General features: G+C 38.9%; 2 protein-coding genes and 2 non-coding genes across 5 annotated transcripts; all 4 read left to right on the forward strand.

Annotated features, from left to right (window-relative positions):
* The first annotated feature begins 723 nt into the window (after nucleotides 1–723).
* Nucleotides 724–9732, forward strand: hprt1 (hypoxanthine phosphoribosyltransferase 1). Its single transcript, XM_023283388.3, has 9 exons — nucleotides 724–940; nucleotides 3230–3336; nucleotides 5202–5385; nucleotides 7339–7404; nucleotides 7943–7960; nucleotides 8049–8131; nucleotides 8277–8323; nucleotides 8512–8588; nucleotides 8755–9732. The coding sequence occupies exons 1-9, from the start codon at nucleotides 914–916 to the stop codon at nucleotides 8800–8802; spliced, it is 657 nt and encodes a 218-aa protein (XP_023139156.1). The 5' UTR covers nucleotides 724–913; the 3' UTR covers nucleotides 8803–9732.
* A 577-nt stretch (nucleotides 9733–10309) lies between these two features.
* On the forward strand, nucleotides 10310–19466 carry pabir2 (PABIR family member 2). Of its 2 annotated transcripts, none has more exons than XM_023283389.3 (10): nucleotides 10310–12350; nucleotides 12507–12585; nucleotides 12675–12728; nucleotides 13049–13092; nucleotides 13192–13246; nucleotides 13579–13680; nucleotides 15021–15106; nucleotides 15373–15437; nucleotides 16059–16155; nucleotides 17656–19466. In XM_023283389.3, the coding sequence occupies exons 1-10, from the start codon at nucleotides 12226–12228 to the stop codon at nucleotides 17792–17794; spliced, it is 846 nt and encodes a 281-aa protein (XP_023139157.2). In that variant the 5' UTR covers nucleotides 10310–12225; the 3' UTR covers nucleotides 17795–19466. The 2 variants fall into 2 exon arrangements, with proteins under 2 accessions (XP_023139157.2, XP_054872537.1); XM_055016562.1 differs by having other exon boundaries at nucleotides 10310–11870.
* LOC111577250 (small nucleolar RNA U109) lies at nucleotides 12773–12914 on the forward strand. Its single transcript, XR_002746910.1, has one exon. It is a non-coding gene; the product is annotated as a small nucleolar RNA U109 (small nucleolar RNA).
* LOC111577249 (small nucleolar RNA U109) lies at nucleotides 13341–13495 on the forward strand. Its single transcript, XR_002746908.1, has one exon. It is a non-coding gene; the product is annotated as a small nucleolar RNA U109 (small nucleolar RNA).
* Nucleotides 19467–20001: the final 535 nt, after the last annotated feature.

A 20001-nucleotide genomic window follows, 5' to 3' on the forward strand; every position in this document is an offset into this window, starting at 1 on the left:
CTTTGTCTAACACTGATCTGTTCCCTCAATCATTTTTTGTGCTTTTGCAGAAAAGTAGCACTGCTAATCTGTATAAACGTAAGTGCATTTCTACATATTATATGTCTCCTACAGTAAGAACATTATTATCATTATGTCATATATGTACATATCCATCCACATGTAGATAGTGTACAACTGCATATATCAGCTATCTCATCCCATATCCACTGTTTATAATGTTCATAATGTTGACAGGGTGTATATACTGTATCTATCTATCTATCTATCTATCTATCTATCTATCTATCTATCTATCTATCTATCTATCTATCTATCTATCTATCTATCTATCTATTTACAATATCTGTCCATTTTACTGCTGCTCTTGCACTTCTGGTTAGATGCTAAACTGTATTTCATTGTCTTGGTACTCTGTGCAATGACAACAGATTTTAATGTAATCTAATCATGCCATATCTGTAAATGTGTAAGGTGTACATACAGTAGTCTTTATCTTTATTTCTATATTTATTCTATGTTTGCATTTCTTGTCTAGTTTTTTCATATGTTCCACTGGTATGTAATTGCTGTGTAACATATCAGTCCCTCGCCGGTTTTGTCATCATTTTGCTGCAGTTGTCGTTTCTTCTCCACATCTGTCAGAGCAGGCAGCTCTCCACGCGGCGGGGCTGACCTCCTGCTGCCCCTGTGATTGGCTGCTCTCGCACATGCGCAGAGCAGAGCGGAGGTACAGTAGAGCCGCAGTCCGGAAAAGACAGAAGGAGCGTCTGGCAGCCCGCCCGCGTCCATGTGTGTTCAGACACAAGGGTGAAGAGTCCGCGAAGAACAGCCCCGAAGACACGTCTGAGTCTCCTCCAGCTAAAGGCCGCGGTAGAACACAGAAGCTTAACCGGCAGGGAGCGACGCGGACATGGCGACATCCAGCCCCTGTGTTGTGGTGAGTTTACCCGGAGTGAAATCACAGACGGAGGGGGTCGGAGGTTACCTCTGCCTGCCCAACGGAATAACACGCTGTACGTGGGTTCACCATGTTAGCTAAAGACAGTGAAGGACGCTAGTTACCTGCCATGTGTGTTCCTCACCTTTGTTAGACGTTAGGGTGGAGATAAACGTGTTCCATTCCAGCAGCGTGGCCTGCGGCTATGGAGACAGACACGCGCTCTGCACGCTCGCCGTGAGTGACGCAAGAGGTGTTGCTCTTTTTTTTTTAATTATTGATGGATTGACTCCTAAAAATCTTACGAGTTTCTACGTGCGACACAGCTTGTATTAAAGTAGTTACACAATTATACAGCACACAATCACAGCCAGACAGCCACAAATGAGGGGGCGTGTTTACAGCGCGCCATTCTTCATTATGGGCTACAAATAACAGTGCAAGCTATTGTGTTTATGTGTGTAACTGTGGTAAAATACCGCTGACAGCCTGGTCTAGGCCCGTGTCACAACACTACTTTAAATGGAAGGTGTGAGTGTAATTTGATTGTCAATACAACAGCATGATTAACTTACACACTTGACAAATATAGCAATATCATTTGCATTATTATTATTACTTTATCAATAGTATATTAATTATCAATTATTGTATTATCTTCTGAGCAATAGCAAACCCAAGGATGCCCTTCGAAATTGTTGTTCTGTTATTTTTGTTCTTGTGATCACTTAAAAGAAGGTTCCAACTTGCATCCAGAGGTCAAAAATCTAAACAAAACTCTTAGTTTTGTGTCCTGAAGCTCTATTGGGAGCAAGAATGTGTGTTAAATCTATATTATTCAACTCTAAATGAGTTGTTTGGTTGTGCTCAGTGATTGTGTTCTCGATGGAAAATCAAATAAATTGCACCATCTGGCAAATGAATGAGATGTAGCAGAGTTAACAATCTGAAGAGAAACTGCATGAAAAGATCACCAGTGGTTTTGTTGGTGTCATGAACATTTTGTATCAAAAATGGATTCCTAAAAATGACGTGTTGTGAATGTGACACCACAGGCAGAAGAAGGGTTCTGGTTGTGTCAGTTTAACCTTCTGTGAATTGAAATACCAGCATTTTAGACTGAGAAATGTGCCACACAGAAATGTTTCAGTGACATATTTTCTTTGTAAGTATTGATCTTATTGCCGTTTGAGCACCAGGCCTTATCTCAGAGGATCTGTGTGTGTTTTGTAGTATGTAACATACTCGGCCAGGCTTCAAGGACCCCTACACTGGAATAAGTAAATAAATAACTCTTGCCCCATTTACCAAAATGTGGCCAGCACTTGTGTTTAACCGTGATCGATTGCTGGCACAGATAATGAAGCTGAGTGCACATTTTGCTAAAACATTATCTAAAGACAGCGCAGGGTCTTATCTCTTGTATTATATTTCAAGTGAAACTGCACTGAGGCATTGCCAAACATGGACTTTGCCAGCTCAAAGTATAAGGTCATCATTCATTTGACCTCAGGTTAGTTCACTGGGTTGCTTTCAGTGTTTTCTTCTGCGTCTGTATATCTGCAGTCATTATCATCTGTAACTGAAAGACTTTAGACCAAACAGATGCCTTTGTTGTTTTGTTTTCATTTTGGCAGACATAAAGGAAAAAGCTTCATTCCAGCTCTACCACATGTGACATGCGGATGTTATTATCCCTTCTCTCTTTCATAAAGATTCTGTTGACTTGAAAAAAATTCTGCACTGTTAAAAAGCACTGTGTCTCTGCTGTGGTCTGTCCCATCGTTTCCACAACACCCCGAGCCCTTCACCAGCTGTCACATGATACCAGTTATGTTGTTTGGCTTCTTGGGGCATGCCGGTTGAACTACAGCACATAATTGGGTTTAACTAAATATAATAAAAGCTGACCGTTTGCTGGGTGGTGATGCTATTTGTACCAAATGTTTACCTGGAAGAACCTCTTGGAGTCACTAAGGAAGGATTCACTGACACTTTAATGTGTTCTTAAGTGGAAAAATCTATCTTTCGAAGAATTCTAGTGGAGTGTTTCCTACAGATTTCTGGTTGCTTGCTGATCTGTACAGAATAGAGCTGGCTGTTTGATGTGTGACCTGCAGCAGATGAACTCCTGAGGCAATAAAGCACATGGGAAAGTAGACCACCATTAACCCTGTCCTCTTTACCTCTTACTGCCCTGTGTCAGATGAATGCCCCATGTCCCTTGTTACATAATACCCCCCCGAGACTTTTTTTTTTTTAACCCCTTTGTGCTGTGTTTTATTCCAGATCAGCGATGAGGAGCAGGGTTATGACTTGGATCTTTTCTGCATACCAAAGCACTACGCTGCTGACCTGGAGAAGGTCTACATCCCACATGGACTCATCTTGGACAGGTGAGTTGTCACATTCAATCAGTCAAACTTTATCTATATCACACTTTTCATACAAATCAAATGCTACACAAAGTACTTTACAGATGAAGGTAATAAAAATGCAATAAAACAATACAAATAATCCCCCACCCCCAACATCATGTTATTAATGAATGAGTCAAAGACACATGAATTGATGAAATGCTGTCCTAAATACCACATGCATTGAGGAAATACCTTAACAAAAAACAAAAACTGGACACTATTTCAAATTTAACAGCATGTTGTTTACTAAATGGTCATGTTTTTTTCTGGTGGCTTAAAAAGGTGACATATTACAATGGTCATTCTGTTAAGCTGCACTTCAGTAAATGCCAGTGGCCGGTATACTGGCAGTTAGTTCAGATAGGGGTACTACATCACTGTACTTTGGTTAAGTAATTTCTATAGTTACCTTTTATTTTTCTTACTTGTTAAACATCAACTTCTAGACAAGTTTGCTTTTGGTTATGTTGGGTTCTTTTATTTCTGTAGCACACATTTTCTTTTGCATTTAACTCCTTTACCTTTTGTTATCCCTACTATGTACACCTTTCTTTCAAAATAAATTGCAGCCTGTCACTCTATGATTCAGCTTTGTGTTACGTTCTTTGTTGCCACCCGACTACCCTAGAAGCCAGGTTGTAACAGAGTACCTCATCTCTGCTTCTCTATTTTCATTTGTGGCTTTTATGTAGATAACTCGTGGTCCTTGTGTTTTTTATTGGGCTAGGCACTGGGCATTAATGTGTCAATAATAAACACTGACCATTATTTTATTGCGCATTAACGCAGTTTTTTCAAAATTGTTATTATTGTGAAAGTTCGTTTCTCACTGGCTCTGAATACACAGAGAGACAAACAAACCATGGATCATAGCAGGCTGGATGTTGATCAGGACTTGGGATGGGTGTCATCACATCAAACTAACAGTGGAGGGAGGCTTCAGCAGACTGGTTGGATGCAGCGTGTGGGAGAAGTAGACATAAACTAAAACAAGACAAGCTAACCAAATGCTGAAGTGAAGTATTTAGCTATAGACTGCATTCGGAATAGGATTGTGGAAGATGTTGGTCTGAGAAACATTCTTAGGATCGCAACGAATGACGGCAGTATGAGCCTCAACTTGCATCACTAGCAGGCGACCCATAAACAGGACTTTAGTCCACGATGCATAAACTGTTTCTGCTGCTGCCTGATAAAAGAAAAATGTTTCTGCTGGTATCTGTGCAGAAAACATAAGAATGCAGATTTATAAATGTTAACTTGCTGTTGCTGGGAAGGTTCCTGTTACAATGTTATGATCGTGGCTCTGGACTCTGCGGGTCACTTGTTCTTCTATAACAAACAAACCAGATAAAGCATTAATACCCTGCAGTGCCAAATAGCTTTAGTTTTATTTGATGTGATTACATTAATGTTTAGGTTGAGATTTATAGGGAATGTTTTAACTGCTACTGTGTAAAGGGAAGACTGCTGTTAAAACACTTTGTTTAAAGTGTTTGCAAACCAAATATTACTGTATTTTTGTTCATATAGCAGTACTTTAAAAATAAAAGTGCAGAATACACTACTTTTAAATTCATTATTTGAGTTTATGTATAACAATGTGATTAACCACGATTTTTAAATTTTAATTGTTGCCCAGCACTAGTCTTTTGTGTCATTTCTGTAACTATATCATAGGTGTTAATACTGTACACTTGGGTATGCTTTAGAAATGACAGCGTTGCTTGCTGACTCGAACAAAAAGGAAATGGGAACTCGTGCTGACTGTAGCAGAAAACTGAGCTGACTCTCCCCTCTCTTTCTTTCTCTCTTTCTCTCTCTCTCCCACGTGACCCCAGGACGGAGAGACTGGCAAGAGAGATCATGAAGGAGATGGGTGGACATCACATCGTCGCCCTCTGTGTGCTCAAAGGGGGTTACAAGTTTTTCGCAGACCTGCTGGACTACATCAAGGCCCTGAACAGGAACAGTGACCGATCCATCCCCATGACGGTGGACTTTATCCGCCTCAAGAGCTACTGCGTAATCCATCTGTTTTAATATACTTTAAAAAAAAAATTTACAGATTTGATTACTAATAGATGCCACTTTTTGTTTGTATGTTTGAAGCGCACATTCACATATTCACACTTTTCCACTGATCAACAGTTGGTGGTGCTAAGAAGCAAAGTGCCAGCAAAAGCAGAAAAATTGAGGGTCAACCTGCCCACCATTTCTTGTGTACTCACAATGTCCGCAACAACAGTTAATATATGCATGCAATGAGCCGGGATTTCCATTTGAGCAGGAGCTGTTTGAGTGCTCCCACACTGATTACAGATTACAGTGCTATGATCTGCAGTAATGTATAGGAAGGCCACAGTAGGAGGCAAATTAGTGGGCAAAGTCTGTTTATTTTGTTGTTTTAAAGTTTAAAAACATCTGCTTTTTTGTATCCATTTACAATTTGCCCTTTTTTAAGTTTGAAGTGTAGTAAAAGTTTGGAAAACTTGCAACATTACAAAAACCTTTTTACACATGGAATAGTTGGTTTATTGATTATAAAGATAATACAATGAGGGAAATAAGCCACAAATCCATGACATCCATCCATTTTCTTCTGCATATCTGAGGTTTCTCCAGTGCTCAGAGACATCCTGATCAGCTGTGTGACCTACTGCACATACATGAAGCTGTTCATCTAAATGTAGTGTTAAACAGAAAAGCACTCAGAGAGCGCAATACTCCGCCAAGGCTGCTCAGTCGTATCATTTCCGACGGGTGAAATCTTGAAAAAAATTTGTGGCAGAAATCACGGCGCTATAGAATGTGACCATTTAATATAGATGTACCCACGAAAAAGATTAACTTGCGCTGAGCACAGACGCGTGTTATGCATGTGTACGTTATGTACGGATACCGAATCGCATGACCTAAATATGTAGTGGACGGCAGGAATATATGGGACTCAGAAACACAATTTAATCATTGTTCCTTGTATCATTTTCAATGGATAAGTCCTGATAAGTCCACAGCGGTCGATTTGTAGTAGGATCACAATCATGTGATCATCAGCAGGCAGCTGATGTAGTATTCGCTTGTTGTCATAGTTACAGTGACACCATGCCTCTATCTGGCAATGATACAGAAATCTTTAACAAATCCATGGATCCAGACTAAAAGCCACATCACTGCCAAAATCTAATCACTTGGTCCTTGTGTCATTTCTGACCTTCCCTGAAAATTTCATCCAAATCTGTTTGTCCATTTTTGAGTAATGTTGCTAACAGACAGACAGACAGACAAACATGTGCGCCGATCATCACATAACTCCGCCGTTCCTTGGCAGAGTAAAAATAAATACAAATCTCCATTTAGGCTTCCACTTCACTCAAGAGATCAAAAACGGCAGCAGACAAAACTCAAGGATTCGAGGATATTTATTGTCATTGCATTTCTGCAACGAAACTTTGTTCGCACTGCCAAAAAAAAACAAAAACAACATAGTATAACAAACAATGAACAGCTGGATAAAAAAAGTATATACAAGTAAATAGAACAAGTATTTTAAAAAATGTAAAAATGTAGTAGTGCAATGAGGAAACTGCAGCCTTTATTGAATTAACACACAAATCAATCATACAGTCCATATTTTATTGTGTTTCCTAATTTGTTTTTCATCGTTTGAGGTTTGCCTGAAGCTGAATTATATTTGGTTGCGTCCTCCTTTTTTATAAAAGTTAATTGTGGGACACATGAGAGACACCAGCCACTTCTGCATGGAGGCCACAGTTATCACATTGCAGAGGCTTATCAGTGTTTGGACAGAGCCGTGATGCTAGAAACCACAGTGCCTCATTTAAAAAAAAACAACTTTGCAAATGCAGAATGCAGTGTGTACAGAAGTGACCAACATGTTTTGTCTGCATTTGTTTTTTGACATGTAATGTGAAATGTGCAGGCTCACTTGACTCTTCTGTCTTTCTGTCTTCACAGAACGACCAGTCGACAGGTGAAATCAAAGTAATCGGTGGAGATGACCTGTCTACTCTGACGGGCAAGGTGAGAATTGTGGAGGATGGAATGATTCTAACATAAACCTGTTCAGCTGAAATGGCCATCAGTAATAATATAAATACTATCAACCCAGAGTTGAATGAACTGGAGTTAGTTTTACTGCTTTTGATTTATACGCTGTTCATTGTTGCCACTATTTTCATCATGAACACATATTTTAAATGAACTGATAAACAAATGTGTTTTGTGATTATTTTCTTGATTATAAAATACATGTTGGTTATGCTGTTTGCTTTCACCAAGTGATAAAGAGAAAATTTCTAGATTATTTAATGACTTGTGTGGCCATGTGATTGCCTGTAGGACTGAGAAACAAAACAGTTCCTCTGTCAACCACCGTATGTGCATTTTTTAAGAAATATCTCCCTTGTTTTGCTCGCTACCTCTGTCACTTACGGATCTCTCTCTTACAGACGTCATTCCCTGTTTAATGAAGAGGCAACCACAATGTCATGTCTCATTCACATTTAGTTCAATATTTGCTCTAATTAATTGTCCTCGCTTTCTTTTTTTTCCTATATAGAATGTCTTGATCGTGGAGGTATGTACAGATTTTTTTTCCATATTAAAGTAGGCGGCGTTTAATTCCCAGACCTCTAACATGAACTTCCCTCGTCCTGTGTTTTAAGGATATTATTGACACAGGGAAGACAATGAAGACATTATTGGAACTCCTCAAACAGTACAATCCCAAAATGGTTAAAGTAGCAAGGTAATGTAATCCCTTCACACCTGCCTTCCATATACAATACTGTTACAGCTGTTGGTCCGTGTGATTGAATGTACCTTAACTGAAAAACTGTGATAAATAATAATATTAATAAAATGTTGATAATCATATTGGTTTTTATCCTCAGTTTGCTGGTGAAGAGAACACCGAGGAGTGTTGGCTACCGACCAGACTGTGAGTCTAAGACCATAAAATCCTAAACAGACTTTAGTTTGAGTTTAATTAGTTCAATATAGTGTTTGTGACAACCATAGTTGCAAAATGTTGTCATTTTGAACTAGGATGTGCATACTTTAATGTCAAAGCCAAAGATAAGAAACTCATTTATTCACATTTATTGTTTGTTTTTGTTTGTTTCACAGTTGTAGGATTTGAGGTTCCTGACAAATTTGTGGTTGGATACGCACTAGACTACAATGAGTACTTTAGGGATCTAAATGTAAGTATTTCAGATCAATGAAGAAAAATTAGTTAGGCAGCTTTTGTAGTTTTCTTCAAAACAGTATGTAACTTTGTGTTAATATTCGGTCAGATTAATGCAAAATCTATTCAAACAAATGATGTAAATCAATAATAAGGTGCTCATTGATGTGTTTCTGTTTCAGCATATCTGCGTCATTAGTGAAACAGGGAAGGAGAAGTACAAGGCATGAAGAGCACTTCGTAACAGTTTTAAATGTATGGTTTTATCGTTTCCTTTTGCTGTTCATTTTATATTTTATTACTTCACTTTGTGTGATTAAAAAAAAATTCTCAGCCTGCTCAGGGTCGCTGAGGATACATTGATAAAGTGATAATCCTGCTTCTCCGTTTTAGTGGCCACACGTACTGGATTCACCTTTTCTCTATCGATTGCCTTAGAGACAAATGCGTCTGGGTTAAACTGCATGGAGCCCAGCTTCACCTGAACTTAGTTTAGTGCTTTTATTCTCCCACGCTGATTAGTTGTTTGTTTGTTTTAGCTGTGGAGGAATTTATTCAGAGCAATGCTGCTAGCTGAAAGTACAAGATCACAATTTTTGTGCTACTATAAAACTTCCAAAATTCTATTTTATGAATATTCCTTTGAGTGTCATTCTCATTTCACCTGGGACCATCAGTGGCTGTTTAATGGGCGCTTATAAAAAGGATGTTACATTTTCCTGAAGTCTCTATGTATATTTTGGGACAAAACTTAACTTTTCTATGGGCCTGTGTTGTGTGATATGGTTTTCCTCAGATACACTGTGTAGAAACGTAACATGAGTATCAGCTGCTGTCCCTAATTAAACACATTGGTGTCCTGAAGATGAAATATCCTCTTATTTATGAGTGTTATTGATATATGTGTCCAACCAAAAGCATTAGATGCATCCACTTTCTTTGTAAAAGAATCCTTCTAATGCTGGAAAACATGATCTGAGTTTAAAGTTATTCAATCATATGTTTGAAATGCTGAACTGTATCTAACTATCAATGAATTAGACATATAATTTAACTCCTCCCTCCCTCTTCTTTCAATTTTCACCAAAAGAAATGCGCACATTTACAAATTCTGTAATCCTGAACTTTGCAACACCAGCCATTAAATGCTCTAATCCCTCCTCCTGTGACGAGTGAATGTTACTACTAAGTTTTGTCTTCCGTTTAACTCCAAATACTTGGAGGATTTAAATAAGTTATGTCCAAATTGTGGTAGAACTAGTGGGAAGTGTGGCTGTGATGCAGATAAGATAAATAACTTGTCCTCAGAAAAGAATTCAGTGATTTGATTTGTGTTTGCATCATGTCTAGGACTGAAAAGAAGTCATTTTTTCCAAGAATCGAATCAGCTGTGAACAAGTCATGAAAGTCATGCACGTTTTACCTAATGTCATCTGATTTGATTAGAAAAATGTTTTTACTGAAAACGCAGAAGCATTTGCTGGTCAAACGCGGATGAATGCTCGCGTGTTTGTTTTATTTGTACTGGCTGCTTATTACACTAAGCACTTAGATAGATTCCAGTCTCAGTATTAAATTATAGAGGAAGCAGAGTCTGTTTACTTGTTGATGTGTTTCTCTGAACCTGAACTTAACCCTCACCAGTAGTGTCTTCTGGTGCTTGACCTGACCAAGTCTTACCCTGACCAGTTGATCTCTGCTTACTCCTGACAATAATGTTCAGATGCTGAAGTCTTGCCTAAAAAGAAAGATTAGCCATTTGAGATGATTAAAACTGGCAGTAAGGTTATCTGCAGCCATCATGATAAGGAACAGTTGTTGTAAATAACTCGTATAAACTAAATCTGCAAGTTACGTGCTTAAGGCCTCTTGTGAGCAAAGGTGTTCAGGATCCAAAAGGGTGTTTTTTTTGCAGAAAAACTGCAAAGTGCTGTTGAAGTGTTTTTTCACTAACAATGCAAGAGTTGAATTTATCCAGAAACCAAAGATTTAGTTACAAAATTTCTCAACATTGACGCTGTGTTTTCTGATTTTCCAAATAACTTGTAATTTGATTAATAAATGTAAATGTAGCCTGCTGGAAGCAAGAACGTTATTAGCTTTTTGTGCAACTTTCTGCAAAATGTTACTTTTTCTCTTAATTATCCTGAGCCATACTGGTGTTTATGTATATAAGTTAATCTTTGCATCAGATGTATTTCTTTAATGCTGCACGTTTTGGAAGCAACCTACTATACTTTGACATCTGGTATCAGTTTGATACAGAAACTGAAAAATACAACTGGATAAAATTAATTTATTTGCTGCAACATCTGTGAGGTGCTGCTCAAAAGTGTGATGACACATTTGTTTTCATTATTCATAAAGTAAAAGCTTATCAAGTGACCAAATATTTTTCATTCATTGTGGAAGTTTACATGAGTAAATACAGAATTGGGGCAGAATTACTGTAAAGTTAGGGAAGAATGTGGCTTTGTTGTTTCAGATCAGTCACTTTATTTATTGATCCCTCTGAAAGTTTATATATAAACGACAAATCCAAATAAAGACAGAGTTTCATTACAGTCTTTGCAGAGAACATGTAAAGTATCGATGTTGTTAGTTTTGTAGGTAGAGGACTTAAGCCAGGAACCGGAGGATGCAGTCCGCCTCTTTCCGCCTGAGCACGCCGGTGAACGGAGCCGTTTCATTGGACGGGTCCGCAAACGTTAAAAGGGGCGTGAAGTTTGCTGCTAGCAGCTAGCTCCTGTGTGATCATCTGGGATCTGTTTCATTCTTGGCGGCGCCCAGAAGCAGCGCAAAAATGAAACTGTAGAGCCTCGGGGGACTATTTGCAGCAGGCCCGGGTTGCTTACTTCTGTGAGCCGCAGTTGCTTTCAGACACACGGACATAAAGTGGAATGGTGACCCGTCCTCTCTCTCTGGAAATGGCATTGTGGCTATTGGCGTTGATGCTAACTTAGCCAGTTAGCTTCCCGTGCTAGGTAGCAGGACCATTGGTTGTGACTGAACCGACTAGCTAGCTTTGAGCACAATACTAGCTTACATTAGCTAGGAGGTAAACTCGCGTTATGAGACTCACTTAGCAGCAACGTCGCTGTTCTAACATCGTCTACGTTGGACTCGAGGCGGACATCGGTTTTGTACAGAAGGAACCAGCGGGATAGTTTGGCTAACGCTAGTTCATTTAAGGCGCTAACATGCTGCGGTAGTTTTGTTGCGCTCCGGTCGTCACTCTCGGCTGCTTTGCTCCTGCAGACTAACGGGTCAGCGGCAAGCAGTTACTGGGCATTGTGCGGTATGTAGCCATGGCATGCTAACCATCCTCCAAGAAAGTTGGTAAATGCTAATAACGGTATAGTCAACGTTAACCGCAGGGCAGAATTGACTCATTTATGCATGGGGAGTTGTAAATTTAGCATTGTTATGGTTAACAAGCAGCGTTAATTTGCTTTAAGTGACGACAGGGCCTCGCAGGTTACTGTTATCTCACGTTGTGCTAGCTAGTTTGTCTCAGATCTGTTGCCTGATTGCTAATGTTTACTCACAACATGTAAGGCTAACAAAGTTTTTGGATCAATAATGTAACCTTACTGAGCCGGGTGGCCATTTTAAGTTAGTGATTTAGTGACAGGCTGCATTATCTAGCAAAGATGAACAACTCAGGAGTCATGCCACAAGAAAAGATGGAGCTGGATCTGGAAATCCCATCCTCCTTAGTTCAGACTGATGGACACCTGAGAAGATCCAACAGTGCACCCATGATAAATGGCTTAAGGTTGAACAACATGATATAGTTACAATAATTTACTGCAATATCAGAAATCATTGAATGCATTTGTGTTTTTTATGTACAGACATTGAAGTAACTACATTGTATTGCTATCATATATCAAATATGTGTAATAAACAGTTTGTGATTTCCTGTTTGCAGTGATAACTCCCAGGTGTTCCAGAGAGAGGTCCTACGTATTCGGAGAAACAGCACTACAGTTGTCAACAGGCCTAACATGGTACAGTGCTCTATCAGTTCTGTTAACTTTTGTCTGAATTACTCAGTATTCATCGTTTTGATTGTCTCCACGCTCGTCCTGCTTTCCAGGTCCCTTCATCACCTATTCGCATCCCCAGCACCAGACTTCATCAGATAAAACAGGTAAGGAACAGAGCTGTTGTTTGAGAATGTCCAGTGTTTAAAATGAGCATGTCAGACCACTGTCTCCCTCTCGAGCCATAGGGAGTGATGGTGTCTAAAAAACATGCTAAAGTGACACGTTTTGGAGTTCACAGGGCCATCGATCTTACAGAGTTGATCAATTGGTAGTATCAGACTCCTACAGAGGAAATTGTTACCGTGCTGGTTAAAGTTCAATTCTATCAGTGGAGTGAGAAACTGTGTAATTCAGTAAAGCTAGACTAACCTGGTAGTCATTAATATTAGTTTCTAACCATTATCTCTATTGTGTGGTCTTGCAGGAAGAGGGTGTAGATGTGATGAACCGAGAAACTGCTCATGAGCGGTAAGTGTATATATATACAGGTGGTGCATGAAGAGATTTACTTGAATTATTACTTGAAGGCCTAAACTCACTACCTTTTTTGTGTTTTTCCACTCACAGGGAGGTTCAAGCTGCCATGCAAATGAGCCAGTCCTGGGAAGAAAGCCTCAGTCTGGTAAGAATGACTACTCACTACTGTCCTGTTCTGCCTCCATCACTGCTGTTGATATGTCCTATTGTGCTAGATACTTGAAAGTCGCTACCTTTCCATGCATGTTTTGACCCTGGGCCTTTCTTGGCTTCTCCTTTTCTATGGAGTGGACAAGTACAAACATGCTAGATTAACATTTAAACATTTGGGAGTTAACAGGGCCACCAGTCTATCAAGGTCAGGCTGAGTTGGTAGTATAATACTCCCACATTCACACTATTCTACTGTTATTTCTGTAGACATGTGCTGCGCCATGAAAATGCTTTCAGTATGTTCTTGTAATGTTGTGTTCTTAGAGTGATAATGATTTGGAGAAGTCTGCATCTTCATCTCCAAAGCGGATCGACTTTGTGCCTGTGTCACCTGCCCCGTCCCCTACCAGAGGAATCGGAAAGAAGGTACACCTGACCTCACTATATACCTGATTATACTCTAAAAAGATAAATGTAATAGTTAAAATGCTTCAATAGCTTTCTCAAAACATTTTTTCCAAGAACTTGCCATAAGAATAATTAATGGAAGTGTGCTTTATAGCCTACAGAAGGAAGCACACTTTATAGCTTTTTTACCAGCTTAGTTTGATATAAAATATGATAAAATAGAACTTTTTCTCAGTTATTTTGAAATATCAGTGTTTGTAAATGAGGATATTTCTTTGAAAGTATTCAAATGGTTGCTAAACATGTTGCTTCTTAGGTTTGCCCACTCAATTTTGCCATTAATTGTAGGGATGCACAGATATTAATATCTAGTCTCAGTCTGATACTGTGCTCATGTACTCATATTTATAAAAGTACTCCAATACAACCGCACCTGATACCACTTAATGGTAACTAAATAATGTTACCTTATTGTGTGTTGAGAAGGTAGATGGGATGGGGCAATGCAGCAAAAATGTGGAAATATTATAGGGGAAGCAGTGATATCAAAGATAGTCTGCAAACTTGGCTCTGCTAAAGCAAGGGAGTGAAAATGGTTCAATTAATACAAGCAAACTGATAAAACATCTGAAGAACCAACACAGCACAGGGTTCAAGAAGTTTTCTATTAGTAGCAGAGGGAAACTGCAATAACCCTGGTTTATTCTTGGCTCAGAATGGGATTTAGGACACGACAGTAAGATTGGCCCACAAACAGTAAAGCCGGTGAGCATGTGTATCCATATTTGACAGAATAACGGTGGCAAAAATTCTCTGTGCAGGAGTAACCTTGCAACCATTTTGCAACAAAGATCTTACACAGTACATTACTCTTTCAAAGCAGCTGTTATCAGTTGTTGATAATACAGGCTTTCGTTGTCTTCTCAGCATACTGAAGCCCCAGTATGAGATTCCCAGCCATCACCATGTCACAGATACTGTACTACCCAAGCTGCATGACTTCGAAAGGGACAATTGGACCAGCAGTGCCAGTCCCCTGTCTTTGATCAGTTTGAGTGTGTCATGGAGTGATTAGGGTTTTAGTCCACAGAGAGTGGCTTGATATGCAAAGCAGTCTTTAGGGTTCCCACACTAACCAGGCTGTGGGTGTGTTTGATGGTGCAACACTTCATTGTCATTGTTATGTTAAATTTAAGTACTTCTACTTGAATTGACAAAAAATGGTGTCAGTGCATCCTGAATTGATCTGTAATCTGGTCCCAGTTAAATGACTACTGCACATTGTCTTGCTGCTGATGATTTATTTCTGACTTCATCACCTTTTTGTCTGTGTTGTCTCCTCTCCCTCTGTCAAGCAGCAGTGTTTCTCTCCTTCACTACAAATCCTTGTGAGCAGTAATGGTCTAACACCCAGTCCAATCCCCAGCCCAACACGGCGATTCAGGTCAGTACCAGGTCTTAGACTATTAACAACAATATTACTATTTACTTTCTTTTCGTACTCTTTATCAATATAAACCTTTCCTGAGTTTTTGTAAAGCTTAATAGTCCATTGCATTAGCTACTTCAGACGTCCATAAATGTAGCATCTAAATGTATCTAAAGATGACAGACTTTGTACAGGTATATTCGCAGCAGTAGCTCATGGCCACTGGTTGTTTCTGTATTTCAAAATATGCTAATCTGACGAGTGTTTTCTCTGATCTTCAGCCGACGTAGTCAAAGTCCAATCAACTGCATCAGAGCCAGCATACTCGGTCCAATTAAACGCAAAGGTGAGATGTCTAACACCCCCTAGAGTCTTAAACGTTCACTTAAAGACTTTGGAAATGTTTTTTATATGTAATTTATGGTTTGAACTAATATGTTGCAAAGTTAAAGCAGCATGCTCAGACATATTGCAAGTTGTTTTCTTTTTAATGTCTAAAAAAAAAAAAAAAAAAAAAAAAAAGATTTAAAATAAACAGGCCTGTTGTTCATGTGGTCTGGCTTTATACTTTTATTTTGTGGCTTTTTTTTGAAAGGGTAATTTTAGTCAGCATCATTTTTTACTTTACTTACTTGCTTAATCTTGTCGTCAAATCGTTTGAGACCGGAATATGTAATTCTGCAGTTTAAAATTTAAAAGTAACAGCCAGAAAAAAAGAGTTGAACATGCTTTTGTTTTTGCATGTAGTATCTGTGGTTACACTTTGTTTTTATAAATACCAATTAACGATCCATGATGACTCTTTCTTGGTAGATGCTGGTATTTGCTCATTGCTCTGATGATCTGCATTCTGTCTCATACTATGATATCAATAAAACACCTTTTTCATTCTATTGTCCCTTTTGGGGTAAGTTACAGAAGTTCGGTCTAGAAAGATTTCTAAATATTGGTTCCTTTTACTCGACAGGTGAGATGGAGATGGAGAGTCAACCTAAGAGGCTCTTCCAGGGAACCACCACCATGCTGTCCTCGGATGTCTCTAACCTGTCAGATCTCAGTTCCTGGTAAGAAACTTTCACAACAGCATGTCCTATATCACACTCTTTGGATAATAATTCTCCTGTGAATGCTCAGCTGGCAAGCAGTCATACTGTAGATTATAAAGGTAAGCTTAATTAGCTTAATGAATTAGCTTAATTTTAAGCCAAGTCCAAGGTGATTCACTTACTCAGTTTGGAATGGCAATAAAGGCAATCAGTAGCTTTACAAGGTTTGTGAGGAACTGGAGATGTTGAGTGAAAACGAGACTGAATTTGACACATTTATCAACACAAGATAAATTCAGGTCTCAGGACAAGTTACAGTATACATTTTAAAGACAATGGAAAAAAGACTTAATTGACATGGTGTTTGGGAGAATTTATATTTGATCTTATTGTTACTTATTAAAGCTTCTTTCGGTTATGAGATACGCAACATTGTTGGTTTCATCAGCCTGATAAAGTTACCTTAATCTTCTTTGATTCAGACTGTCTCACCTGTATGGTAATGTTCCTCGGCCTTATTCAGACATATCCGCCACAGTGATGGAGAGAGCCACATTATGCACGCAGTATTTGCCATCTGAACAAAACTAGACAGTGCATTAAGGCTGAAGGAGCTACTAATAAACAGAAGAGTAAACCTAAACGTATAGCAAGCTTAGATAGGCTGAAAAAGTACTATTTGCTGGAGAGTACAGGGAAACCAGACCATGTACGGGAGGAACTTGGAGAAATGAATTAGCTAACAGGATATTTAGCTGTTAAATATGTGGACACAGAAGACACACATACTGTAGTGTTTTATACATCCTACATAAAATATTCCTTTAATCGGGCTCCACATGGGGCAAGATACCTCATTTTTATCTCGCCATGTATTATTGCTTCTGTTTTAGTGACAGTAATACTTCATGCATATATTCCAAAAAACTGGACGGTATGAACTGATAGCCTCTGGTTATCCTCTCTCTCACTACAGTGACAATAAGACTCCACCTTACCGACTCTCTTTTATCTGCAGGACCGTGTTGCTTGCCAAATGCTATTTGTTCAGACAACTGTGTTGAGTTCAGACTTGTACTGTGTTGAAAGGGATGCATAACTGTTGCGACTTTTGCCAAAAAACATGCATTCAGACTTGAAGCCGACACGTTCATAGATACATAGATACTTTATCCGTGAAGAGTAACATACCTGTCAGAATGCTGTCAAATTCACGGCAAGTGTTTGTCTAAAAGAGGGTTAAGTCAGCAGTGTGTTAAAGTGAGACTCACATAGTGTTTAAACGTTATTGATTTCATGTGTAAATGACGTGATGTTGCCGGCAAGAGTTTTACAAAAAAAGCAATCAGGCTAATCATCAGCTAATAAAAACAAAAGCGTGTTTGAGAGAAGTTTTAGTCAGCAGTGCTTTAAAATTGAGTCAGGTGAAGTGTTGCTACTTCAGTGAGGAGAAAATGTGAAATGGTACCATTATGACAGGCTGCACACTTACTTAACTAACGTTCCTCCCCCTTTCAGTCACTCTCCAGATCTACTGGACGGCAGCCTCAGCAGCGTCGGCTCCTCCACCGACTCGCCAGGCAAAATGGAAGGAGTGTCGCCTTCCTCGTCCAGCAACTCGCCCTTTGCTTCCCTCCAAGATTTGTCCCCAAAATGAGCGTGGGGACTGCTAGAGACACTAAAAAATGTAGGGGGAATTAAAAAAAAGCCTCTTTCTTGGGAACCTTCTCAGAACCTTTCCTTCACCAAAATGTAGTTTTAAGTGGAGTTTGCTTCTGAATGGCTGTTTTCATGGCTACAGAGGGTCTAGATGGGTTTGAAATACGGAAACGAAAGCCATGGACGAGTTTGTGTGTAAGAAGTAAGCCTAGTCAAACTGGGAATGACTGAAGACACTGTGAGCACCAGCTGCTAGTTGAGGATCTTGGATGGTGCTTGGCTTCGTAGTGATATTGTGTTTATAAGTGGCTATCCTGCACAGCTGTCCTACCAGTTCCCCCTCGGCAGAGAGGGACATCGAGCACTGGACACAAAAGAAAAAGACTATATGGATGTGTACATCTCCCTGTTTTTGTGCTGGAAATCTTCTGTCCACAGGCCTTTGTATGTGCACAGTCTGCAGATTTTGTAAGAAAAGATTTAACTTATTGTTTTCCTGCTTTGTTTGTAATTATGTACATATTAACCTTGTCAGATGTCATACATAGTTTTAAGTTTGGCTGTGAGGTGAATGTAGGCACAGGTCTTCAGCAGCTTTCTTTGTAAAGGAAGAGAAATGACTTCTGGGGTACAGCTATGGAGATGTCCCGTTATACTGTAAGAGAAGTTATGTTTTAAGCAGATATTCTGAATATTTTTATGATATAGGCTGTGAACTGTGGTGATTTTTTTTTCTCTCCAGTTTGGCTGTTGAATCATAAATGAAATAAGATGGTCATTCCTGGCAGTCTTTCAACACTAAAGGTTCCTCTGTAATCCTGTGTTCTTGTCAGGATGATTTTTGTAGATATAAAAAAAAGTATAGAAAAAGCTTACCTTTTTTCTTCCTCTGGCAAAGTGTTCTTATTTATGGAGAAAAGAGAAAAAAAGTTTATTATAAAATTGGATGGTGATAGGTTTCTATCCCCAGTAAACCATTTGTGTTGTAATTTACACCAAATCAACTGACAGCTGGAATATTCAGCAAAAAAAAACTAAGACACATCACATTGTGAGTAAAAAGACTGCTGTTTCTGCCGTGGTTTATTACTGCTCAGGATGATCAGTCCTGTCGGTTCAGCCTGTGTAAGTCTTAAGCAGGAAAGAAGTAAAACTTGACAAAACAAACCAAGGAGTGCAGTATGTCGAGGTTACGCCTGCACTGTGATATTTGCACCTAAAATTGCTGTGTTGTCATGGCCCCATCGTCCATACCTGCCTGTGTACCTTCTGAACCCCTTCACAGCTCTGTAGCCTTCAGTGTTTATGTACAAGAAGGAAGTGATTGTAAATCATTTCATGCAAGTGTGCCCTTTAATTTAAAGAAAGTTGTGGTTGCAGTTCATTTACTAAATGTTTTTTTCCTTTTATACAAAGAAAATGAGAAAAAGCAATCAAGTTTCCCTGCTGTCAAGATTTTTTTTTCAAAAAAAATCCTTATATTTTCTTTTCTCGGTCATCTTCTGAAGTGTTCAGGGCATGAATTTAGCAAATGATATTATGCTATAATTGTATGTCTGTAATGGAAAGGCTGTAATCTGCCAAGCTGGCTAACACGTCGCCCATGCTTGTGTCTTTTGTGGTTGCCATTGTAGCGGACATCAGGATTAAAATAAATTATTTCATTATTATGTCTGTGTAACTGTACATTTTGTTTTTCTTTCTTAAGAGCACCAAAACTCATTTATAGGAATGTCCAATAATACCAGCCCTCAGATGTTATCAGCCTGATTTTAGCATAAAAATGTAATATCAGTCAATATTGGGTTTTTTTTTGCTTATCATAAAAACTGTAAAATTCGCTGGCATTGACTGGACTCGGAGGGAGAGTATGAACTGTTGTTTGGGACAATTACAAAAAAAAAAGCATAAATATGGCATTTTTTTCCCATAACTTAAGTTGATGTAGTTTTCTTATTTTGCAGACAATGTTTACATTTGGAAATCCTTGTTGCATTTGAGAATGCATCCGATGGGGCATCTCAATAAAATTAGGCATGATGTGTTTATTCCTCGACAGGAGATATGTGATGTTGCCTAAAATTAGTTAAATAGCCCACATATATCGGTATCAGTTGATATTGGGAGTTGGACAATATCAGCATATCAGGTATTGGGGAAAAAAGCCAATATCGGACATCCCTACTCATTTAAAATGTTAACTGC

The sequence above is a fragment of the Amphiprion ocellaris genome, chromosome 13, assembly GCF_022539595.1.
Source record: "Amphiprion ocellaris isolate individual 3 ecotype Okinawa chromosome 13, ASM2253959v1, whole genome shotgun sequence".
In the NCBI taxonomy this organism is placed as follows: domain Eukaryota; kingdom Metazoa; phylum Chordata; class Actinopteri; family Pomacentridae; genus Amphiprion; species Amphiprion ocellaris.

Bases quoted from the DNA above. Each gene is read 5' to 3' on its own strand.
- hprt1 (XM_023283388.3), top strand. From the start codon at position 914: ATGGCGACATCCAGCCCCTGTGTTGTG. The intron at 3,337-5,201 runs GTGAGTTGTCAC...ACGTGACCCCAG, and splicing joins CATGGACTCATCTTGGACAG to GACGGAGAGACTGGCAAGAG. The intron at 8,132-8,276 runs GTAATGTAATCC...TTTTATCCTCAG, and splicing joins AAAATGGTTAAAGTAGCAAG to TTTGCTGGTGAAGAGAACAC.
- pabir2 (XM_023283389.3), top strand. From the start codon at position 12,226: ATGAACAACTCAGGAGTCATGCCACAAGAAAAGATGGAGCTGGATCTG. The intron at 13,247-13,578 runs GTAAGAATGACT...TTGTGTTCTTAG, and splicing joins GGGAAGAAAGCCTCAGTCTG to AGTGATAATGATTTGGAGAA. The intron at 15,438-16,058 runs GTGAGATGTCTA...TTTACTCGACAG, and splicing joins CGGTCCAATTAAACGCAAAG to GTGAGATGGAGATGGAGAGT.